This window comes from Polypterus senegalus, chromosome 6, assembly GCF_016835505.1.
Source record: "Polypterus senegalus isolate Bchr_013 chromosome 6, ASM1683550v1, whole genome shotgun sequence".
Lineage (NCBI taxonomy): Eukaryota > Metazoa > Chordata > Cladistia > Polypteriformes > Polypteridae > Polypterus > Polypterus senegalus.
The window spans coordinates 39419983-39444847 of record NC_053159.1 but is presented as its reverse complement, the minus strand read 5'-3'; the positions used below and the strand labels follow the sequence as shown (position 1 = coordinate 39444847).

At 41.2% G+C, this 24865-nt stretch overlaps 1 protein-coding gene across 3 annotated transcripts in view; it reads right to left on the bottom strand.

Annotated features, from left to right (window-relative positions):
• The window catches only part of LOC120530997 (E3 ubiquitin-protein ligase HECW2-like), a 368650-nt gene that overhangs the window by 246380 nt on the left and 97405 nt on the right, over positions 1-24865 (bottom strand). For all 3 annotated transcript variants that reach the window (XM_039755889.1, XM_039755891.1, XM_039755890.1), the window contains exons 3-4: positions 7024-7102; positions 6434-6742 (exon numbers count right to left, since the gene is read on the bottom strand). In XM_039755889.1, coding sequence (XP_039611823.1) covers positions 6434-6731 — 298 coding nt within the window. In that variant the 5' untranslated portion in view covers positions 6732-6742; positions 7024-7102. The remainder of the gene's footprint in view (positions 1-6433; positions 6743-7023; positions 7103-24865) is intronic.

The window sequence follows — 24865 nt, the reverse complement described above, 5'->3', positions numbered from 1 at the left end:
GCCACAACGTATAATCGGGCACGATCATTTAACATGTATTGATCATCTACAAACTTTCATTTCAATGGGAATTCTGTTGAGTTTTTTAACTCTGTTGATGCCATATGTAGCCTACTTCAAACGGGAGCTCGTTGAACAAATAATGAGTGGAAGCTTTGCAGAGTACTGAGATTGCGTCATGACGAGCTTTGAACGGGTCTCCAAGCCTCAGACATGCGTACTAGTTAGATGATGACGGAGCATACCGAAGCCTCAGACATGCGTACTACTGAGATGATGACGAGGCAACTGAAGCCTCAGACATGCGTACAAATGAGATTGCGTCATGACAGGCTTTGAACGGGCACAAGCCTCAGACATGCGTACTACTGAGATGATGACGAGGCAACTGAAGCCTCAGACATGCGTACAAATGAGATTGCGCCATGACAGGCTTTGAACGGGCACAAGCCTCAGACATGCGTACTACTGAGATGATGACGCGCTACTGAAGCCTCAGACATGCGTAGTACCGAGATTGGATCATGATAGGGCTTCGAGCAGACATGGTCACTGGTTACTGAATCTTTGTAAAGCCTCAGCACACTGAAAGGCATTGACCTCTTAATTTTGAGAGTCTATCTGACACTTAACTCTCTAGTTATATTTTGTAATTCGTATTGACATTACACATTTCAGTTGATATGGTTAAGCTACAATTCAGGTAGTTGCTGAGAATTAATTATTGTTCTTGTGGATTGCTGTGATTTCCTTTGTCTGATACATAGTGTCAAAGATATATTGTCATATATTAACTTTATATATATATGAAAAGATTAGGTAAATCGTTCAACCTTTTATGGAACACTTAATTTTGTTCAAAACCGACGTCATATAGTATACATCTATACATATAATTTTTTCGTCTTCATTAGGAGAATACAACAATGATACTCTCGTATCAATTAAACCATTTTAACGTGCATATGTCAAACAACATATTTCATCCGCCGCAGTAAGAACAGTAGTAGTAGTTCAGTTGTGCAGAGCTCGTTAATTATCCGGATTAGGTGGCTCAGTGGTGTTGTCGCTCAGGTTCGTGTCGCTGATCCTCCTCTTGTGAAAGTTTTTTTTCTATTCCTCCATTTAACAAGCTTGGACGGATAGTGAGCGAATCGAGCTATCGAGGGAAGGTTGGGCCACCGTAGTCGGGCAGGTGGCACACGCCCCTAATTATATTGTGTATGTAAAGAGTTTCACTGTAAAATGTAATAAGCTTCATATTTGTGTGTTTGGAGACCCAGGTGTCGTACTGAATTTGTATTGTAGAAAAATATACTACTGTCCATTATGCCTAAATGTGTCTTTTCGTGTCTGATCGCTATATGGCACTTCCAACTTGGGACAATTCGCTATAAACAGTTTCAGCCAACCTTCTAAACATGCAGAACGACAGTGTGAACCTTAATTGTTGCGCGCAGCATCTTCGTTTCAGTCAGTCATTGTCCTGTTAGACTATTTACTGTTAAGTGCTGCTTGAGCTACCGTTTATAGTACAACAGGTGGCCTACGTAGTTCTTAAATCGATATTGAAATGCACACACAAGTCTCCTAAATTATTTATTGAAATGCCTACATTTACAGTGTCCGTTTTAGGAAGTCGTAGTTTTACTTGTTCCCGTTATTAGGAATTATAATTTCTCAGTGTCACATATTATTCGTTACTACCGCGAGTCCCGTATCATTGAGATTCTGTTTTATATTCTGTATAAGGAAACTTTTTAAAAGTAGCGTTGATTAAACTGACTATAGCAGACTTGTCATCTTCTTAAAATGATTTTATCGATTTGATATTGACAATTAATCATTAGGTCAAACATCAAGGAGGATTTGAGTTAGCATGGACTGCACTGTTTCTTTTTTTTCGTGACATCGTGTCAGTAGAGAGTGCGTCACGTTAACAATGCATTCTGTCCTAAGTGACAGCGCACACACTTTTTTATATTTCCTAAAGGCCAATGTGTCTCAATTTTCTCATTAATATATTTTGACAGTGTCTTTTAGTGAGAATGATTATAAACATATTACCTGTGTTCATTTCCCATGTAGATCTGTAACGTTTGGTGAGTATAAATAAAAAGTAACAACACATATAATAGTTATGTTGCATTGTTTATGATTAACAAAATTCATCGTTTATCTGAAATGTTCTACGTATACAGTCGATTTATTCCACTTCTGAAGGTGTACATTGTCGGTATTACTTTATTACATGTTATTACTTTAACATGGCCTTTTATAACTTCACTTTAACTTAATACTGATACTCTGTATGTTCAATTCTTCATAATAACTATTCACAGTGGCTCCAAAATCCATACTGACCCCAACTCTCTCTTCTGTTTCTTTTCCGGTGGCCTGCGCCACCACCACCTACTCAAGCATCCTGATGCACCAACATTGATGGACTGAAAGCCAGAAGTCTACGTGACCATCATCATCAGGTCCTTCCATGAAAACCCTAAATACAAAGAGGACTGTTTCATTTATGTTCGGTAGATTGCCCAGAGGGGACTGGGCAGTCTCGTGGTCTGGAACCCCTACAGATTTTATTTTTTTTTCTCCAGCCTTTGGAGTTTTTTTTTTTTCTGTCCACCCTGGCCATCGGACCTTACTTATTCTATGTTAATTAATGTTGACTTATGTTTATTTTTTATTGTGTCTTCTATTTTTCTATTCATTTTGTAAAGCACTTTGAGCTACATTTTTTTGTATGAACATGTGCTATATAAATAAATGTTGATTGATAGATTGAATGATATTCTCCATTGCATTTGCTCCCGAGTGTAACGTGTGCCAGTGTAACCGAGGGATGGCAGACGAGCTCACGTATGGGTGACAAGGCACATTCTCATCCTGATGTCCAGGCTCTTGTCATAAATATTCCCATCTTGTGCTTTTCTCGTTCCTGCAAGTTTACTATTATTATTGGACATGTAGAGGAAATGTGTTTTATTTTATGTCTATGAAAGGAAGGACGGTAAAGCCTTGAATGAAACTGAGTGTTGATGCTTTGGGTAACAAGACAGGTTAAGGAGCAGAGAACATTGAATGTGATATTGACTGCGGGGGATTGTGTAACTGGAAGATGGTTTAAGAATACAGAAACGGCAAAAACTTAGTCTTTCAGTAATTCTATTTACATCAATTATTTACTCTGTTGTGCTGCACTTCGGAAGATTACTTATTTACCCCCCCAGCGCAGCCTTTGATAAGATGAATTCACAACTAAAGGAATGTTCATGACAAAGTCAGGTGCTTTTTTGAAAGTTTGGCTCCAGATGTGCTTATCCAGCTTCTCCTTCTTCTCAGTACTTGAGTGATCTTTACGTTCACCTTTGGATGAATTTGCAAAGTTTCTTTACAACTTTTTTGTCTCATTAACGCAGAAATCCCAAGGCTTTCCTAAAATTGCAGAAGACACTGTTGATGGCGCTGATTCTGTTTTAAAGACAATTGTGATTAGTTATGCAGAACACGCTTTTACTCACATTGCTTTTTGGAAATCAATAATACAAATCGGCAACAGATCTGGGAATCACTGAATAGTAAAAACGTTTAATGAGGAATGTCTTGCGCATATACTGGTGTAATGACCACGTCGGCTTTAGTGAAGCATTTCTTAGCCTCTGTGATATGATCGACATGGGGTAGAATAGATTCTGGATTGTTACAATACGTGCTACCTTACGCAAAATATGCTCATCGATTTGTTACAGATTCTTGGTGGACACAATTCCACACCGAGGAAAAAGGTGCCCCATGTAAATCGTTCATAATGTCTCCAAAATATATTTGTTAACTTTCAAACAAGTACTACTTAACTGTTTTATACAAAATCCTTATTTCAACATATGCGAGCCCCAACTAGGATTTGAACTCGGGTTAGCGTATTTTATCAATATAACACAGACAACCGCTATTTACGCTTTGAGCCAAAGCACTTCAGCAGACTAGTTACTGACCAAATCGACTGCTGACTGCGCGGATATCAATGACGTCATTACGCTAGCGTGCTCAAAATCACGTGACGGGCGCATTTGAAGCAAGCCTCGAAGCGGTGCTTCGATCTCCAGTGCTTCGATAGCTCGACACAGTGTCGAAACCTGAGTATCGAGCGGCCCATCACTAACAAAAAGTGATCTTAGAGGTTTAAACTGTCAGTTTCAACTGTAAGGAATGGAATCAGGAAATTGAAGGCCACAGGCACAGTTGCTGTTAAACCCAGCAGGTCTGGCAGGCCAAGAAAAATACAGAAGCAGCATATGCTGCATATGGATTGTGAGGATGGTTACAGACAACCCACAGATCACCTCCAAAGATCTGCAAGAACATCTTCTGTATCTGTACATCGTTCTACAATTCAGCGCAATTTGCACAAAGAACATCTGTATGGCAGGATGATGAGAAAGAAGCCCTTTCTGCACTCACGCCACAAACAGAGTCGCTTGTTGTATGCAAATGCTCATTTAGACAAGCCAGATTCATTTTGGAACAAAGTGCTTTGCACTGATGAGACAAAAATGGAGTTATCTGGTCATAACGAAAAGCACTTTGCATGGCGGAAGAAGAACACCGCATTCCAAGAAAAACACCTGCTACCTACTGTCAAATTTGGTGGAGGTTCTATCATGCTGTGGGGCTGTGTGGCTAGTTCAGGGGCTGGGGCCATTGTTAAAGTCGAGGGTTGGATGAATTCAACCCAATATCAACAGATTCTTCAGGATAATGTTCAAGCATCAGTCACAAAGTTGAAGTTACGCAGGGGTTGGATATTCCAACAAGACAATGACCCAAAACATAGTTCAAAATCTACAAAGGCATTCATGCAGAGGGAGAAGTACAATGTTCTGGAATGGCCGTCACAGTCACCTAACTTGAATATCCTCAAAAATCTATGGGATGATTTGAAGCAGGCTATCCATGCTCAGCAGCCATCATATTGAACTGAACTAGAGAGATTTTGTATGGAATAATGGTCAAAAATACCTCCATCCAGAATCCAGACACTCATCAAAGGCTATAGGAGGCGTCTAGAGGCTGTTATATTTGAAAAAGGAGGCTCAACTAAGTATTGATGTCATATCTCTGTTGGGGTGCCCAAATTTATGCACCTGTCTAATTTTGTTATGATGCATATTGCATATTTTCTGTTAATCCAATAAACTTAATGTCACTGCTGAAATACTACTGTTTCCATAAGGCATGTCATATATTAAAAGGAAGTTGCTGCTTTGAAAACTCAGCCAATAATAAACAAAAATCCAAAGAAGTAAGAGGGGATCCCAAACTTTTTCATATGACTGAAATTACAAAGTAAGTATGCTTGCACTGCTCCGAATCCTTTATTTTTTTGTTGCTTTGCTATATATGAAGAACACAACTTTAAATTAGACTCACTTGACACAGAGCTCCCCAAGGTGGGTGAGGGTTCAATGCAGGGTTACATGAATGTATTTTAATATTCTTGTACTTGCTTTTATTAATTGGATTGTGTTTTGTCATTGTGTTTTGTCTGTTTAAATAAAATGTAAAAAAAAAAAGAACATTCACTAGAAGTTGATTTTTCTGAGACAGTTAAGCAAGTTCATAATGATAAAAGCAATGACCTGTTTCTACTGGTCTGTCCTTCACACTCTTATGACATTTTCTATGACAGTTTGATATGGCAATATATCTGTCTAGGAGAGGCTGTAGATAAACGAAGCACTGAGCACCACTTCTAAATTAATCAAATTTAATCTTCACAATGTGGGTTCACTCTTCTTTGACCAATTCAAATGTAAAGGTATTACGGCATCACTCAGAATTAAGGTAAGATGAAGTATGCTATGTACCATAATTGAGTGTGTTATTGTGCAGACCATTGAAATACTTCAGGAAATCAATTTCCATAATTAAAGAGAGATGTAGGTGTAATGAAGTGATTCAGGGGTTTTTTATTATGTGCTACATTAGGGCAGACACATTGAAAGAATCTGATTTCAACTTTAATTCAGTCAAAAAATGAGAAAGTAATACAGTAGTACATTGCAACATATTACACAAAAAAACATATCTCAGAAAAAAAAGAGAAAAATAACAAAGTTGTGCATGTGCTTCATTTTAGGAGATACTGAATGTATTCCACATCTATCAAATTGTTTAGTCTACTCAACATAAAGTTTAAGCATGATAAACTCTTGATGGTTTTTAAGTGAGGTGTCAGTGATGAAAGTTACTTACAAATTTCTAGTTATTTTCAGTTGTTTCTTGAAAACACTAAATCCATACTAGAAGCCTTATGCAAATTATATGACCTTTGTGCAACAACTGAAACTGTAGACTAAGCAATAAGATTAGTTAGCAGTCAACTTCTGCATAACTTTACCAAAAAGAATGGGTAAATACTCACCAATGTGGTAAAGACCAATCCAGTCTGTGGCATCCACTTCCTCCTTGATGTCCCAGGAGATGATCAGGTTTTGGGAGCGTCCAAGAGTGAACTCATAGGTGCTAGCAGTAAGTGAGGAGCGACTGTCGGAAGTAACCAAGTCTGTGTCACTGTTGGCACGTTGGAAGCCCATGGTTTCAGTGGGGCTGGCACTCTGAGCTGCAAGGCTCTGTAGGTTTTCTGGGCTCAAAGTGTAGCGCAACTGAGGGTTGCGGCGGCGCACAAAAAGAAGATGCTCGCGGGCTGAAGCCGCCATCATGAAGTGGGGATCTGGATGGAAAAACAAAGGCAGAGTAAACTTTAGAATATGTTTGCAGGTGGAGAGAAGACATCAAGTAGTGATGGGGAGGTATGATGGAATGATCTGCAGATTAAAATGAGCTACAGGAAATTACTTCTCAGTGCAGGCAGGAGTGCTTATGATGTGCATGCACGCTAAGGTGACAGATGGCAAAAAGAAAAAGCAGTTTCAGGAACACTGGCAAAAGTGACGCTTATCAAATGAGCTACAGCCAGGAACATTCATTAAGGCAAACAATTGCTAAGTTTACCTTGGGAAAGCTTTCAAAAAGTAGTTTAGGGAGCTCCGATGGATAACACCAGGGAATGGGATGAAGCTTGTAGCACGTCCTGTAAATTCAAAAGAACAGTAAGAAAAGCATCAAGTTATTTAATTACTCTTTCAAAACATGCAACATAGGCACCATACTATATTATCGTACATCAGAGCCTAATAATATGTTACATTATCTAATCTTATACTTTAAAAAAAGGACAAAGTAGAAGCACATCTGGTTGGTCTTCTGCAATTCAAAAGTTTTTAAATTTTTCAAAACTGTCTCATAGCTAACACTTAAGGATAACTGGCACAACAGTCACAGGTGCTGGGGAATAAACTGTAAGTGTACCACCGTGAAATGCAAGTTCAAACCTAAGGACCTTTATCTGTCAAGATGCCAGGTTTCTGTTACTAGAAGAATTCGGAAAAATCTGCCAGCTCTTAGGAGCACTAGGCTTTACTGGCTGACACAATAAGGAGATTAAACCTTCTGACAAACAGCACCGTGAAACAAAACTCGGCTGTCTGCCAAACTCATTACTATCAGAGACCTGTAGTCTGTTACAATGTACTGTATGTGAGTTTGCAAAGATTAGATTTGATTTCTATCTTAAAAAATGTAAAAAAAAAAATATAAAAGTAAAGGACATGTTACTGTATTGGCTACTGATGTAATGGTGCTCCCTGATCATTCAATCTGAACTGTCCTTCCAAGGGGTGCTCTTTATCCTGCGACATGTTGGAACTGTTTTCATTTTTATACACCTATTTGGTACATCATTAACAGCTCATCCACAATCCCTCCCTCTAAAGCCAGAAGATTGAAAGGCCTATGCTGACGTAAATTGACTTCTGTTATACAACAAATTGGCTATATATTCATTTCAGAACTGACCTACATGAGAGGTTCAAGCAGCATCCTGCTTAGCTTTGCTGAGATTTGAAGTTTAGGCATGGCCTTAGCCTTCTAGTAGCTGCTGGTTAACTCCTCTAGTGCCAAAATTCTTGATCAGTTATATGGTAGGTTTCATCAAAACTCTCAAGGAACTCAAAAGAAAAGAAACCCATAATTGAAAGCAATGCAGCTACACTACTATAAATGCAATACTTATAAAACAAGTAAAAAACACACATACACCACAAAAATCAATGTGTATACAGCTTGAAAACCTTTTGTTTAGATAGTGGCAATATAGTGAGAGTTGGCTAAGTCAACAAGGGGTCAGCATGGAGAAAAGGGCACCACAGGGGAAAGGAAGGACCCGAAAAGTATCTAAAGAAACAGGGACGCGCATCATCATGCCAGTACACGACAACAGACACTGCTGGAGGCTCTAAACCCAGGCAACTGGGAGCTAGAAAATGACATGTAGCCTGCAAGACTTTATTCAGTATTCACCTACACACTATAGAGGCTGAGACAACTTGGCCCTCTTTCTAAACAGAGCATTACAGAGATACCACGTGTCAGAGGTGGTGGGGTGGCGACCCGGCCGGGACGCCCAGGAGGACCGGAGGAGGGCTTGCGCCTTCCCCAGACCATCTGAGGGCGACCGCCCTGGTTCCTTTGGGGGCCACGGGTACAGAGCTTTGAAGCTCCACCCTGTAGGGGCCCGTGGTCGCCGCCAGTGGGCGCCCCCATGCCTTTGGAGCCCTGGACCTCAGCACTTCCGCCACACCAGGAAGTGTTGGGGGAAGAGGAGCAGGGACACCCGGAGTGCTTCCGGGGATACAGCCAGCACTTCCGCCACATGGGAGATTGCCGGGAAGCACCTGAAGCACATCCGGGTGTGAATAAAAGGGGCTGCCTCCCTTCATTCGAGGCGAGAGTTGGGATCGGAGTGGACTGAGCTGGAAGAAAGGAGGCAAGGAGGCGGCCTGAAGGAAGTAAGGCATTGTGTGGTGGGGACTTGGGGGGGGTTTGTGGTGCACTTATGGACATTATATTACTGTAAATAAACGTGTGGTGGGAAAATGAACGTGTCTGCCTGTCTGTGTCTGGGCCAGCTTCCACACATACACACTACAATATTGATAACTTCCTGGCCAAGTGAAGGCAGTGCATGATACAGGCAGGATATTAGGGCCTACTTTAAAGAACACATACCAGGAGACCTGCCAAGGGATTGATAATAAGAAGTTACATTTATATAGCCCCTTAAACAATCCCATGGTGACTTTACAAAAAACAAAACAATAGAGGAAAAAGATAAATGTTCATAGAAGAGAAAGGTATTTAAACCAGATTTGAAGGTACAAAGGGAAGAACAGTCATGGAGAGATCAGGGAAGATAATTCCAGAGTTTAGGAGCCATGGCACTGAATAACCTGTCTCACAAGGTGGAAAGTCTGGTGCATGGGACAACATTAATAGATTTTGGCTAGAAGACCTGAGAGAGTGTGATGGGGAATAAGAGATCAAGTGTTCACAAAGGTAAAGAGGAGCAAGGTTATGCAAGACTTTGAAAGTGAGAAGCAAGATTTTGCATTTAACACATGACTGAACCGGTAACCAATGTACATGGAAGAGAACTGGGGGTGATGTAAGCAGAACACTTCATGTAGGTGAAATCTCCATTTTGAATAGACTGAGTTGTGGTTATCAGCAGTGTACATTCATAAGGGGCTGCTAGAAAAATTTCTAGCCATGTGTCTCTGTTGTTAAATAAGGGGACTGCCGCAACCATAAAACTAAAAAAACTTTTAAGCCACCTATTTGACTACTGGCGCCTTGACTCCAGACTCAGAAAGTAAGGGCTTAAATGGCAGGAGGAAATGAGTCCACAGTAAATAGATAGAAAGAGCATTTGATCGTAGGTTTTACAGACATGACGTAGCCATTCACACCATCAAGCTAATAGGTAATTTTGAGTACTGTTGTCAAAGTTTCTACTTCAATTATAGGACTCAGTAATTTATTCTAGATTCCCATATCATTCTGTGTGAAGAAATGCTTCCTGGCATCCATCTTTAGTGCAATCCCATTAAGCTTCTGCCAGTGTCCTCAGATCTGTAATTCAACATTTAACTGAAAAAAACACTTCCTGATCAATTTTTTCAGGGAAGAAAGACCAACAGAAGCAGGAGGAGAGGAAAGGAAGCACAAATTGTATTTTTTGGTAAATTGGAAGTAGGTAGGCAGGGATGGACGTCTGATGACACAGGTTCATAGAAGGTGAGGGTTTTATTGTTGGGTCTTCTGTTTATTAGCTGCTTTTGTGCCCTCTCTCTGAATGAGTAAAAAACCAGTTAATGCGTCTAAATATACATGTGCGCACTTATGAACAAAGGGTCTCATCAATGGGATGCTGTCTAATTAACGTAAAGACTTCCTTCTAAAACTTTTGAGCATTATACTCACTGCTCTTCAGTCATTTGCAGCTCCAACATTTCATAAACAGAATAGTAGTTATTCATTTTATGGAAAGTAATTCTAGTGCAATACAGATAGTCCTCAAGTTACGGACATCCAACCTATGACTTACAAACAGGGCCGCAGCTGTGACGCAAGCGCCTCAGTAACTGCCGCTCCATCATCTTCGGCCTGGGGACGCTGCAAGCGGTGGCTGGACGGAGGCTGGAGGGGGGGATTTTACTGCTTGTGCAGTGTAGTGTCCCTCAGGAGGCACCTGGCGGCAAGCGGTGACCCGTGGATCCATAGTCACCGGGGCCAATGCTATTGCTCGTGTGCAAGACGGAGGCTTGATGGGGTGGTTCGCTGCTGCCGCAGCTACTGCTCCTGACTGGACGGCTGGATGGAGCGGAGGGGGGCATTTCACTGCCCGACAACCACACTATTGCTGCCCAGATGCTGCAAGTGGTGACCAGGTTGTGGCTGAAGGGAGGCCACTGAGGGTGAACGGGGCGGCGGGGGGTAGCATTGTAGTGTGCCTCGGGTGGCTGCATGTTGAATGGGGGCGGTGGTGGGCGATTCACTACCCGCCTTTGGCCGCACCGTGTTTGTTCTCAATGGGCGGATGCTGCAGGCAGCCTACTGTAGTGGAGGTGACTGTGTGGTGAACCACCCCTCGCCACCCCCATTCATTCTCAATAGCAAGCCTGCTTGTACTGTTACGCACATAGCAGGAAGTTGTCTCTTGTCAGTACATCAGACGCGTTGACGACGGGTGCCTTCCTGCTGTGATAGCGTGTACAGTGCTGTGCAGAAGAGCTCATCTTAACCTTTTGTCTTCACCCTTTAAGAATGTCTCTGAAACACAAATCTGATGCAAGTGCTGTTGATACAGTAAAGAAGAGAAAAACCATCATCATTGAAAATAAAGTAGAAATAATAAAAAGGTCAGAGAGAGGTGAAATTCCATCATTCATTGGCAGAGCACTTGGTTACAATCGGTCAACAATAGCATTTATTAAAATAATGTACCTGTTCTGACTTACATACAAATTCAACTTAAGTACAAACCTACAGTCCCTATCTCGTACGTAACCCGGGGACTGCCGGTAATGCCGAAAACAGATTGGGGTATAAGGGGTTAAAAGAAGAGTTCCAATTCCAATGAAATAACAAACAAAATTTGGTGTTTCAGAAATTTCTCTCCAAAACAATGTCATAATTATGATTTTTTACTTTTACATTTTAAAATCTCCCCTATAAAGAGCCTTGCCAACATCAACTATTATGTTATGTTCCACAGTAAGTTTATGTTTTTTATGGCAGATGGATACATAATGCATAAAAACAATGCAGTGCAATTAAAAATATTTCTGGCCACTTTTATTAAAATATTGCTGCCTCTGTAATGTAAAACTATATTGACAGACTATTTGGTCTCTGACTTGATACCATGATGATACAAGAAAGCCACACAGAAGCCACTTTACAGAGTGAAAGAGTAAAAATGTTTATTATTATTATTATTATTATTATAAGGAACCCACGATCATAATGTATCTTCTTATTGAAAAAGGACACATGATAAATGTATACTACACACATAAAATAAATAAAAGTTAGCCTGGCCAAAAGCTAAAGATTTCTCTCTACATATTCAGGAAGGGTGAGGATCATTATGAGGAATTCAGGAAAAGTACTCAATGTGTGTTTAGTTACTAGAGCTGAACAAGCAGGCAAAGAAAGATAGTGCTACAGGTTATGACTTCAAAACCAAAACACTCCAAATGTTATGACAGAGCCAGGGGTTCCTCCCCTGGCTGGTGTTCAAATTCTTGTTTTATGCATTTTGTTTTTCATTTTTTAGCTTTTTATGTTACTGTTACTTTTCTCAATTAGTTTCTTTATTTTCTATATCTGTAGTATGTTCCATGTGTTTTGTGGGTGGTTCAAGAAGCAAGGTCTCCTACCCATCATTGCAAGGGAATGACTTCAGCCCTATAAAAGTGGAAAAAACCTACAGTCCCTTGAAGTTCACTTAAATGTGCCTGGGAGTAGGAGAGTGGGGGAGTTACTTCTGATTTATTGGAGTTTTGACTTAGCTTTCTAGATTCTGTTTTGGGACCTGTTTGTTTTGGATTGCCTGTTGTTTCAGGCAACTTCTTTACCTTTTGTGCTTCACGGAGTTTCTTTTGTTCAAGAGCATTTTTGAGAAAATAAAACTCTATTTATAGAGTCTACATTGCCCTCTTTGTTACTAGCTGGGATTTTTCCCCCAGTGGGCATTTTTGGTATTTTTTTGGGACTTGTATGCTTGGGAACAAACGTCTTGCCTGCACACAAAACATTTAATTAATAAATTACTTAAAATAATCAAACAGCTCAAAAATATCTAGAAGAAAATATAAAAGATCAAAATTCCAAAACTATAAAAGATCAAAATTCAAAGAATCAAGACTAAATGCAGATTAATTTTATATTAATAATCTGTAAATCAAATGGCAATACAATACAATAGAAATAGAATGTTCAAAAAATCTTGTAAAGTATACATGATTAAGATTTTTCTCTAAAATAAAGATTCTATTATTATTAAAAACTTGCTTTCAGTACGTACCCAGTTGATTTTTAAACAATTCATGTGGTTAATTGGTCACCGGGCTGCATTTCAACATATGAACTTTGTTCAATCTTGAAACTTCTTTTGCAGCTCTCGACATCTTAAACTTTACACCCTTGCAAGACAATATTATCTGAACTGTGACATGACCTATGTCAGCACCTGTCTAAGGCTGCTGCTAAAATTGCGACAAGAAATAATCTACTATCAAAGGTGACTGGTACATCGTGGGGGCCGAAGCAAACGTATTGAGGTTTTCTTCCTTGGTTCCGTCATACTCGGTGGTTGATTATTACTCTCCAGCATGGAACCACTCACCTCACCATAAACAGGTGGATACACAGCTCAACAAATCCATCCATCCATCCATCCTTTTCCGCTTATCCCAAGTCGGGTTGCGGGGGCAGCAGCTTGAGCCCAGACTTCCCTCTCCCCGGCCACTTCTTCTAGCTCTTCCGGGGGAATACAAGGGGATCCCAGGCCAGCCGGGAGACATAGTCCCTCCAGCGTGTCCTGGGTCTTTCCTGGGGCCTCCTCCCGGTTGGACGTGCCTTTTGGTCAGTATCCATAGCTCATGGCCATAGGTGAGGGTAGGAACGTAGATCGACTGGTAAATTGAGAACTTTGCCTTACGGCTCAGCTCCTTTTTCACCACGACAGGCCGATGCAGAGCCCGCATTGCTGCGGATGCTGCACCGATCTGCCTGTCAATCTTACGCTCCATTCTTCCCTCACTCGTGAACAAGACCCCAAGATACTTAAACTCCTCCACTTGGGGCAGGATCTCGTCTCCAACCCTGAGGGGGCACTCCACCCTTTTCCAGCTGAGGACCATGGTCTCAGATTTGGAGGTGCTGATTCCCATCCCAGCCGCTTCACACTCAGTTGCGATCTGATTTAGAGAGAGCTGAAGATCACGGCCTGATGAAGGAAACAGGACAACATCATCTGCAAAAAGCAGTGACCCAATCCTGAGTCCATCAAACAGGACCCCTTCAACGCCCTGGCTGCGCCTAGAAATTCTGTCCATAAAAGTTATGAACAGAATCGGTGACAAAGGGCAGCCCTGGCGGAGTCCAACTCTCACTGGAAACGGATCGACTTATTGCCGGCAATGCGGACCAAGCTCTGACACCGGTTGTACAGGGACCGAACAGCCCTTATCAGGGGGTCCGGTACCCCATACTCCCAGAGCACCCCCCAACGGATTCCCAGAGTATCACGGTTGAACGCCTTTTTCAAGTCCACAAAACACATGTAGACTGGTTGGGCAAACTCCCATGCACCCTCCAGGACCCTGTTAAGGGTGTAGAGCTGGTCCACTGTTCCGCGACCACACTGTTCCTCCTGAATCCGAGGTTCGACTATCCCATGGACCCTCCTCTCCAGGACCCCCGAATAGACTTTTCCAGGGAGGCTAAGGAGTGTGATCCCTCTGCAGTTGGAACACACCGTCCCACCACACTGGTCTGCCAATCCAGAGGCACTGTCCCCGATGTCCATGCGATGTTGCAGAGACGTGTCAACCAAGACAGTCCTACAACATCTAGAGCCTTGAGGAACTCCGAGCGTATCTCATCTACCCTGGGGCCCTGCCACCAAAGAGTTTTTTGACCACCTCGGTGACCTCAGTCCCAGAGATGGGGGAGCCCACCTCCGAGTCCCCAGGCTCTGCTTCCTCATTGGAAGGCATGTTAGTGGGATTGAGGAGGTCTTCGAAGTACTCCCCCCACTGACCCACAACGTCCCGCCTCGAGGTCAGCAGGGAACCATCCCTACCAAATATAGTATATAGTGTTGACACTGCATTGCTTCCCCCTCCTGAGATGCCGGACGGTGGACCAGAATCTCCTCGAAGCTTTTTGAAAGTCGTTCTCCATGGCCTCCCCAAACTCCTCCCATGCCCAAGTTTTTGCCTCAGCAACAACCGAAGCCACATTCCGCTTGGCCTGCCGTTACCTATTAGCTGCCTCCCACAGGACAAAAGGGTCTGATAGGATTCCTTCTTCAGATTGACGGCATCCCTCACCACCAGTGTCCACCAACAGGTTCGGGGATTGCCGCCACGACAGGCACTGACCACCTTATGGCCACAGCTCCAGTCAGCTGCCTCGACAATAGAAGCACGGAAAATGGCTCATTCAGACTCAATGTTCCCCACCTCCCTCGGGACGTGGTCGAAGTTCTGCCAGAGATTGGAGTTGAAGCTACTTCTGACAGGACTCTGCCAGACGTTCCCAGCAGACCCTCGTAACACGTTTAGGCCTACCAGGCCTGACCGGCATTCTCCCCCACCATCGAAGCCTACTCACCACCAGGTGGTGATCAGTTGACAGCTCCGCTCCTCTCTTCACCTGAGTGTCCAAGACATGTGGAGCAAGTCCGACGACAAGACCACAAAGTCGATCATCGAACTGAGGCCTAGGGTGTCCTGGTGCCAAGTGCACATATGAACACCCCTATGCTTGAACATGGTATTTGTTATGGACAATCCGTGACGAGCACAAAAGTCCAATAACAAAACACCACTCAGGTTCAGATCGGGGGGGGGGGCATTCCTCCCAATCACGCCCTTCCACATTATATGTGGAATATGTTATGCACATTATAACAGGGGCTCTCTGTCCAGCTCCCCTCAAGTGGCTACCAGTACTAGCCAATATAGCACACCCTTGCATTTGCTGTGATACTGCTACTGCAGGCTTTTTAACAAAATATGAGAAGCAAGACTATTTACCAACATATGGCAACATTTTCCTCCACCCAAGATTTCGACTCCTTTCCAGCCAATGAGTGGCATCTAAATATGGAAGTCTACTTTTTTTAATCCATATTTAAGTTGCTGTTGGAGTCTGGATAGTCACTAGGACTCAACAAGTGTGTTTATTCAATACAAACATACGTGCATAAATTCCTAATTGATTCAGTTCAGGATTATGGGGGTCATAGGCCTACTGGACTACAATTGACTTAGGTACTGATAAGTCCGGAATTAATAAAAGCTTGTAAATTTTCCAAGCTGAAATTAGAAGAAAGTGTCCATTGAAGTGTCAGTGTGACATTAAGCCTGCTAGATTAAAATGTATGCATGTAAATATTGACAATGGTCCCAGTGGACAATAAAGATCAGTGATCAGCAAAATTGCCAATCCCAAACAATGATCTTCACAACCCTTGCTCTTCTAAGTTTAATGGTAAATTAGACAAATAGCAAGAAAAACTAGTTGAATCAATTCAGAACTTTTTATTTTGTCCTTTAATAAAACAGACACAGTTTCTCCAAGTTTGGACAACGAACTTGTGTTAAGTACAGCTGCTTATGTTTTCAATTGGAAAAATAAAAGATAAAGAACAATTTGAAATAGCTGTTTAGTAAACAACAGGCTTGTTAGCTCAACAGCAAACTTATAAACTTAAGCATGTCAGCCTTGTGACCTCTTGATAAACATCTTATGAACATTTGATACATTTGCAGCTTTATTAAAGATTTATACTGTGTGTATTTGTTTGTGTGTGTGTCATAGAGTATACAGTAAATTTTGCTAAAAAACAAGTATTGCGTTATTAAAATGGTAATCCATAAGTATAATTACACCTCAAGAATACCAAGTGTCCAGTCTCTGGTGAGCGGCATGATCTAAGTCACCCAGACGAAACCAGGTCATCTCCTGAAGTGCTCTACTGATACACAACCCCAGCAGGAAAATATGTAGGTCACAGTATAAATTCCCTGTCCTCCAAACATCAGCAGATTTATCCAGCATTACAGAAACTTAAATGTGCAGTTTGATGTTCAAATTGTGTGTACCCAATTTTGCCATTTTTACTCTCACTTTTATAAATCTATTCAAGTCCACTTAGTGCCTGCATGCTGTTCTGCATACACAAGTAAGCTTATGGCACATTAGGTTTGAGTCAGAGGGACAACACCCCAATAGAGACTATATGATACACCCAAAATGCATGATGATCTGTATTTCTGTTTCCAAACAAAGACATTGAATTGAAAAATGGAGTGGGAATTGGAGAAAACTTGGTAACTGGTACTTATAAGCCAACTTTTTTTTTTTTTTAAATCAAGCTATCAGTTTGTATTTCAAAATTAAGACACAGTATTATAGCATGAATTTTAACAAGTACAGAAAATGACAGGATGAATGTTATTATTCAATGAAATAAAAAAAAAGCTCCCTACTGGCTTAAATGCAGTCTTAGACCATGTTAATATGTAATAATAATAATTCTTTATATTTATATAGCACTTTCTCACTACTCAAAGCGTGCTCCACACAGGGAGGACCCAGGATGTGAACCCACAATCTTCTTACTGTGAGAGAGCAGCTCTACCATTCTGCCACCTGTGTGGATCCCAACCTCAGACTGAAAATGTTCTGAAATAATACAGACTTTTTTATTTGAATAGTGCAATGAATATGATAATAATCAGATAGGAAGCGATCAACTTATTGTAGATTAAGTTATGACTGCATCATTGGAGTATCATTTTACGAAAGTATGTAGACTTTTTACTGAAACAATAAGAGCACACTGCACAGGCTCCAAAAGTGGATAATGCATGCAAATGTGAAATGAACCATCCCTGTTAGAGTGGAGTTTAGAATGGAGGAGTTCAGGGATGATAATTCTACTATATAATAAAATACTAATGTCTGTGTGTGTATATCCCGTTCTTCACAGCAATTTGATTGGTCTCTTTGGTTTTGGTGACAAAATCGAAAGAGGAAGTGCAAGTGTGAGATGCATAGGAGGCATGCTGACATTATCCTTCAAATACTAGAAGCATAAAGGGGGAGAGGAGGAATTAGGCTTTACAGGACTCGCATGACAAGAGAAGTCAAGAGAAGTTTGGATATACGTAAATACAGAGGAAAGGCAACAAAAATAAACAGTGCCAGACCAAGCCGTAACACCATCGGATTCGTTCTCTGTGTTTCGCATGGACAGAACGGTGGAGTCCAAGAAAGCTAAAGGTGGGGGAGTCTGCTTCATGACTAATAACAAATGGTGCGATGCCAGGAGTGCTTCCATTCTCTCCTGTTACTGCTCACCTCATCTGGAGTATCTAATCGTCAAATTTTGTCTTCACTATCTGCCTCGCAAGTCGGTCATTGCCACGGCAGTCTACACCCACCCCACACGGACACAGGCACGGCTTTGTCTGAACGCCACGATGTTCTGTGTACGACTCAAAACAAACACCCAGACGCAGCATTAATCGTGGCTGGGGATGTTAATAAGGCAAACCGCAGACAAGTAAGGCCGAAATTCCACCAGCATGTCACATGTCCAACTAGTGGAGTCAGAATTCTGGATCACTGCTACACTCCGTACAAGCAGGGTTACAAAGCTATTTCACATCCAGCATTTGGGAAGTCTGACCATAACGCCATTTTCCTCATGCTGGAATACAAACAAAGTTTCATTCGGGACATGTTCTGAACATGCGCAAATGACATCCATGAGTTTGCGGAAGCAGAAGTTAGCTTTGTTAGTATGCTTGCTGATGAAGTTGTCCCCACAGCGAGAGTTAAATCTTTTCCCAACCAGAAACCATGGGTTGACAGATCGATCCGCACGGCAGTAAATGTTTGAACCGCTGCTTATAATGCTGGACTCACTACTGGCGATATGAGCACCTACGAAGCAGCTTCATATGGCGTTCGACATGCGGTGAAAGACGCCAAACACCAGTATCAGAAACGAGTAGAGTTGCACTTTCAACAGGGCGACATATGGAGCATGTGGCACAGACTGCGTACCATCACGGACTACAAAGGAAAATCTCACGCAACGGTAATCGCAGACTCTGCATTTGTATTTGCTAACGAACTTAACGCGTTTTATACCCGTTTTGAGGCTGGTTACGCAGCTAGTGCAACTACCACCTGACTACAAAGGACAGTGACGTCATCAGAATTGCACAGCGCAATGTGCATGCAGCACTGAAGCGAATAAACATCAGGAAAGCGGCGGGACCAGATGGCATTTCTGGATGCCTGCTGTGTTGCTGCACTGACCAACTAGCTGGAGTACTCACCACCATCTTAAATGAGTCTCTAACGCAGTCTGTGTTTCCTATGTGCTTCAAGAGATCCACAATCGTTCCTGATCAAAAGAACAATAAGTCCTCGTGCCTGAATGACTACCGACCAGTTGCACTGACATCAGTAGTCATGAAGGTGTTCAAGAGGCTACTGAAAGACATCATCTTTCAGTAGCCTAAATCCCAAGCACCGTTGACCCACGCCAGTTTGCCTACGGTCCTAACAGATCGACGGAGGACGCCATTTCCCACATACTGCACACCACCCTCAGCCATGTGGACAAGAAACAGGGGAAGTATGTGAGATTGTTGTTCATTGACTATAGTTCAGCATTCAATACAATAATACCCTGTAGACTGTTTGCAAAATTGAGGGACTTAGGACTCACCCGCTTGCATGCGTGGGTGCTGGACTTCCTCACAGGCAGAACACAGGCAGTGAGGTTTGGTAACTATGTTTCCAACAGCATCACCATCAACAGAGGAGCCCCACAAGGGTGTGTTCTTAGCCCCCTGCTGTACTCCCTCTACACCCATGACTGCATGGCCACGTACAGTGGCGCCTCGGTTCACGAACGTCTCGGTACATGTACAACTCGGTTTATGACCAAAAAGTTCGCCAAACTTTTGCCTCGGTTCACGACCACACACTCGGTATATGAACAAGCCAGTTTCCCTTTCAGTTTGTACATGTTCAGTCTCTCCCTGTGCAGCGAGCAAGAGAGAGAGAGAGAGAGAGAGCGAGAGAGTGCGACACAGACACAGACACACACACACACAGGCAGCGCACACATACACAGGCAGGCGCGCCCCCACACACACGGGCAGCGCGAGAGAGGCACGCGCGCGCACCCACACAGGCAGCGCGACAGAGACGCGCCCACACACACACACACATACTGTAGAGGCAGCGCAAGAGAGATCGCGACACACACACACACACACAGGCAGCCCAAGATGCAGACACACAGGCAGCGCGAGAGAGAGCTGGATGCATTAAGGTAGGAAGGCAGTTAAAGAATGCACTGGGCTTGATTTTGTTTTCACTTCTGTTTCCAGCGATCTGTTCGTAACGTACACTGTTGCAATGTTATTTTTCTTGGTGGTTTATTAAATTACGGATTTTTTCAAATGTTCATTTTTTTGCCTTGTGCTTAAAACTCATTAAAAAAGTGCTTTTAGCCAACGGTTGGTAGCACTATAGCGCAAACTATTGCAGTGTTTGTTTTCTCTGTTGTTCAAGGTTTTCTCAGTGTTATTCAATGTTTTTACATTTAGTTTAATATTACGCTGTGCATTCTATGGTTTAATTAACTGTATTTGTGCTTAAACACTTAAAAAAATATATATTTACATACAGTTCATATGGTCTGGAACAGATTCATTGTATTTACATACAATCCTATGGGGAAATTGCTTCAGTTCACGACCAAATCGGTTTATGACCAGAGTTTTAGACTGAATTATGGTCGTGAACCGAGGTTCTACTGTATTCCTCAAACACTATTGTGAAGTTTGCAGATGACACGGTGGTACTGGGCTTCATCGGGAACAACGATGAGACGGCCTACATGGATGAAGTTGCAAACCTGACATTGTGGTGTCAGGAAAACTACCTCCATCTCAACGTTAGCAAAACCAAGGAGCTGGCGGTGGACTTCAGCAGGAGACAGCAGTGGGACTATAAAGCTATGAAGCTCCTCTTCATTAACGGGACTCCTGTGGAGAGGGTGAACAGTTTTAAATACCTGGGGGTTCACATCTCTGAGGACCTGACATGATCTGAACACATCCAAAAGGGAAAAGCGGAGACTCTAACATCTCAGACAGCTTAGGAAGTTTGGGGTCTCTTCAGGGATTCTAAAGACTTTCTACTCTGGCACTGTGTAAAGCATCCTGGCTGACACAGAACATTACATCCTGGTTTAGAAACTGCTGTGTTCAGGACTGTAAAGCCCTACAGAGAGTGATCCATGCAGCGGAATGCTGCTGCAGGTCAGCTCTACCATCTCTACAGGGCATTTACACCAGAAGATGCAGGACCAGAGCTCTCAGGATTATCAAAGACTCATCTCATCCCAGCAATAGCCTTTCATCTGTTAAAATCCGGCAAAAGGTTTTGTAGCATCCTGGCAGGACAGAGAGACTCAGAAGGAGTTTCTATCCTCAAGTCATAAGACTGTTAAATCAGAACATGCCATTTCATCCATGACCTTCCACCTACTTAGACTGGACTGTAATTTTAACATGACGTTTATCCTTGCCTTGTTTTGGAAATTAGTCTGTCCTTTAACACTATACACCTCTCTAACATTGGTTTTGTCAACAATCACTGCACTATTGCACTTTTATTGCACAATTAATTCTACTTTATTTCACTTAATTTTACTTTATTTATTTATGTCCTATTATATTGTTATCTTTCAATCTAGGACTTTTTATTAAGCTAACTGATATTCTTCTAACTTTGCACAGTTTTGATAAGCGGATCAGGATGCATTTCACTGCGTGTTGTCCTATATAACTATGCATGTGACAAATAAAGAATCTTGAACATGGAGCAAGAGACATCAACAATTTTTATATTGAATCTGGTAACTGTCTTTGACAGGCAATGTGGCTAGTGATAAATAAAATGATAGTTTTTTTTTATTGCTGAAGTTACATTTTTATGTATTGCATCCATTATTAAATTCTGAATGCAGGGGCTGGCATCAAATTAGGGAACATGCAATGATCCTTCTGCAATTTATGGAAAATCACCACCTACCCACACTCTTTTCATTTACCTAGTACATTTGATCAATCATATTTACTTGTAAGCTTTTTTAACATACAAAAATGAATAACTTCTGCCTTAAATATTTGTCCTTTTACATGAAAATCAACATCAATTGCAAAATCAGAAAATATAAATCACAATTTTTAAATCAATATTTAGTCAATAATCAATCGCATATTTGAGGAGTTTGACAGAGGGTCCCTAGAGGTGCAGTCATTAGAACAGTGTGTGAAGAGCAGTGGAGATTGCATGCATCTCTGTGGGGGTGCCAGTGTTGATTGTGCGGGAACTACAAGTGAGTTTCACGTGATGTTTTTTTATTTGTCAGGAAAATGGTATTACACTGACAGATAGTGGCAGAGACAGAAAGATGGGTCAGGTTAGAGTTGAGGACTTCAGGGATGATTGTATTAAATGCCGAGATGAAGTCCACAAACAGAATCCTTGCATAGGTCACTGGGTTGTCAAGATGTTGCAGGATGTAATGCAGTCCCATACTGTCTGCACTCCACTGACCTGTGTGCATGGAAGGCAAACTGAAGGGGCTTCAACAGAGGAACTGTGATGTTCTACAGGTGAGTTAACAATAGTCTTGCAAAGGTTTTCATTACCAAAGATGTGAAAGCAAAAGGCCTATAGTAATTTAGTCCTATTAAGCAGTTTTTTGTGGTGGACTGGTATGATTGTATCTTGCTTGAAGCATAAGGGAATTTCGCAGAGTATTAACACATTTTTTGAAAATCCATGTAAAGACAGTTGATCAGCACAGAATTTCAAGCAGAAAGGCCTTCTGGGCCTTTTGCTTTCTTGGAGTGTTTTCTCTTGAAAAGCCAGCACGCATACACTTCACTGATGTTTAAGGCAACTTGTGAATAGTAAAAGCAATGTGCACCTGGAATGCTGTATTAAAGGCACAATTGTTCAAAGGATGTATATACAGTATATTGTCTATAGTCTGTAATGGTCCAACCTTAACATTTTAAATGGTTCCCAAGAATAAAACATATACTGTTATTGAGAAAATTTTACTTTCTAAATACAACATTTCCTGTTTCCTAAGCTCTGGAATTTTCCTTACTTATCACTGTCTTTTCCTGTTTTTTTTTTTTGTAAACACTAATATTTTTTCTTTTTTTTCTAATAAGGGGTATATGTTGCTCCTTTCTTTTTCCTATTTTAAAATGTGGAACTGTTCTTCCTTTATCTTAAGCATGTAATTTTTCCGAAAATAGTAGTGTCTCACCCTGCTGAATTCTAGTATGTTTTGATGATGACACACTGTTGTCCATGAACAAATACAGATCATGATATCCATGGTCTTGCATATTGCATAGCAGCGGCACCATTCATTTAATTTATTTGACCACTCTCATATAGCAAGCATCACTGAAAACAGACTCGGAGTATGCATGGGCTACAAGTGCCTGGAAATAAAGTACTACAGAAGTCAATACTAAGTCAAATACGGGCCTGATTCAACTTTTTTTGTAGCCTGCAACATGAGAAAACAGATTAAGTTTCCAGTAATTCTTTACTGAAAGATAAAGGACTTGGAAAGTGCAGTAATGTGAGTGCTAAAGATTGATTAAGTGTCAAAGATAAAGCCTAGATTGTAAATTCCAAAAAAATCTAATATTCAACACCAACCAACTGGAACCTATTCTGTCAATATCAAGTGCAAGGCAGGAACTATCCTGGGCTGGGCACAACTTTATGTTATTAAAGACAAGTAGTTTTCACTCTTTTCAGTTTTTAACACATTGAGCATTTAATTAAAACAACACTTGTGCAGTTAGCACTACTGTCACATCACTCTGGAATCCTGGATTCAAATCTCCTTCTAAGTACAGCTAGTGTGAAGTTTTCATGTTCTCCCTAAGTCTGCATTATTTTCAGTAGGTACTCGCTTAAAACCTGCAAACTGCTAGCAACTCTAAACTGCCTCCATATGAGTGGGCAAGCGCATAAGTGTGCTCTAAAATTAGGGCAACCAGATTCCCCCTGAAAGAACACATGACAGTCCCTCTAGGGAAGAAGGGGTTTACTGGGGAGCAAAACTGGGGGTATTATGGTTCTACAATGCCGTATAAACAGTGTTTTTCTAGTTTTAGGATTTTTTTTGTTGTAGTTTTTATTTCAACGTTATTTTTTATTAGTTTTAGTTTTTTGCAATTTTCTAAGTTTAGTTTTCATTTTTTTTTATGTAGTTTTAGTTTTTTAAAAAATAACTTTTAGTTTTTGTCACACCAAAAATGTCCCCATGGACACAACTTTGCAAGTGTAAAACACATTTTTCTTTAGGACTGTCAAATTGTATATCATTTACATTGTACCTATTAACTTAATACATATAATTTTACTGTCTGTGACTGTACTTGTCTCCTAATAATGCAACAGTTGAAGGCTTCCAGTATAATCAAAAAATGCAAGAATCAAATAACAGATGTGCTCTGATGTCATGTGTCCCCTTATTCTGCAACAAGTTTAAGCTAATAGTTATTGAATTTCAAAAACATTTTTTTAATTTTTTGGAATTCCCTCTGCAAGCAGTAAAACTACAGCACACATATACTCTTATTTTATATTTATTTGATATTTATTGTTGATACTGTATTTCTTGCAAACTATACCGTAAGTCATCTACCCATTTCCAAACTCTGAAAGTGTATTTTTTTCAAGGAGTTCTTACATTGTTTGTTTTTGAAATACTGTTGAAGTCACTACTTGAACTGTGTTAGTAACACTAACAGCAGAAATAGTGGGGAAAGATTTTCAATTTATAGACTGCATTCCTACAAGCATACCATTTACATTGAACATCTGTTACAGCAACATCTCAGATCATTCACTTAATAAGCTTCATGCAAAATGTGAGGAGCTCCCTGTGAGCCTAAACTGGAAGGATGTAATTTAACAACACATGTAGGAATAAACTGATTTTGGCAAGTAAGAGAGCTTAATGACACACGTTTAATATCCAGCTATTAAACAATATCTGAAGTTACTTATTCTCTGT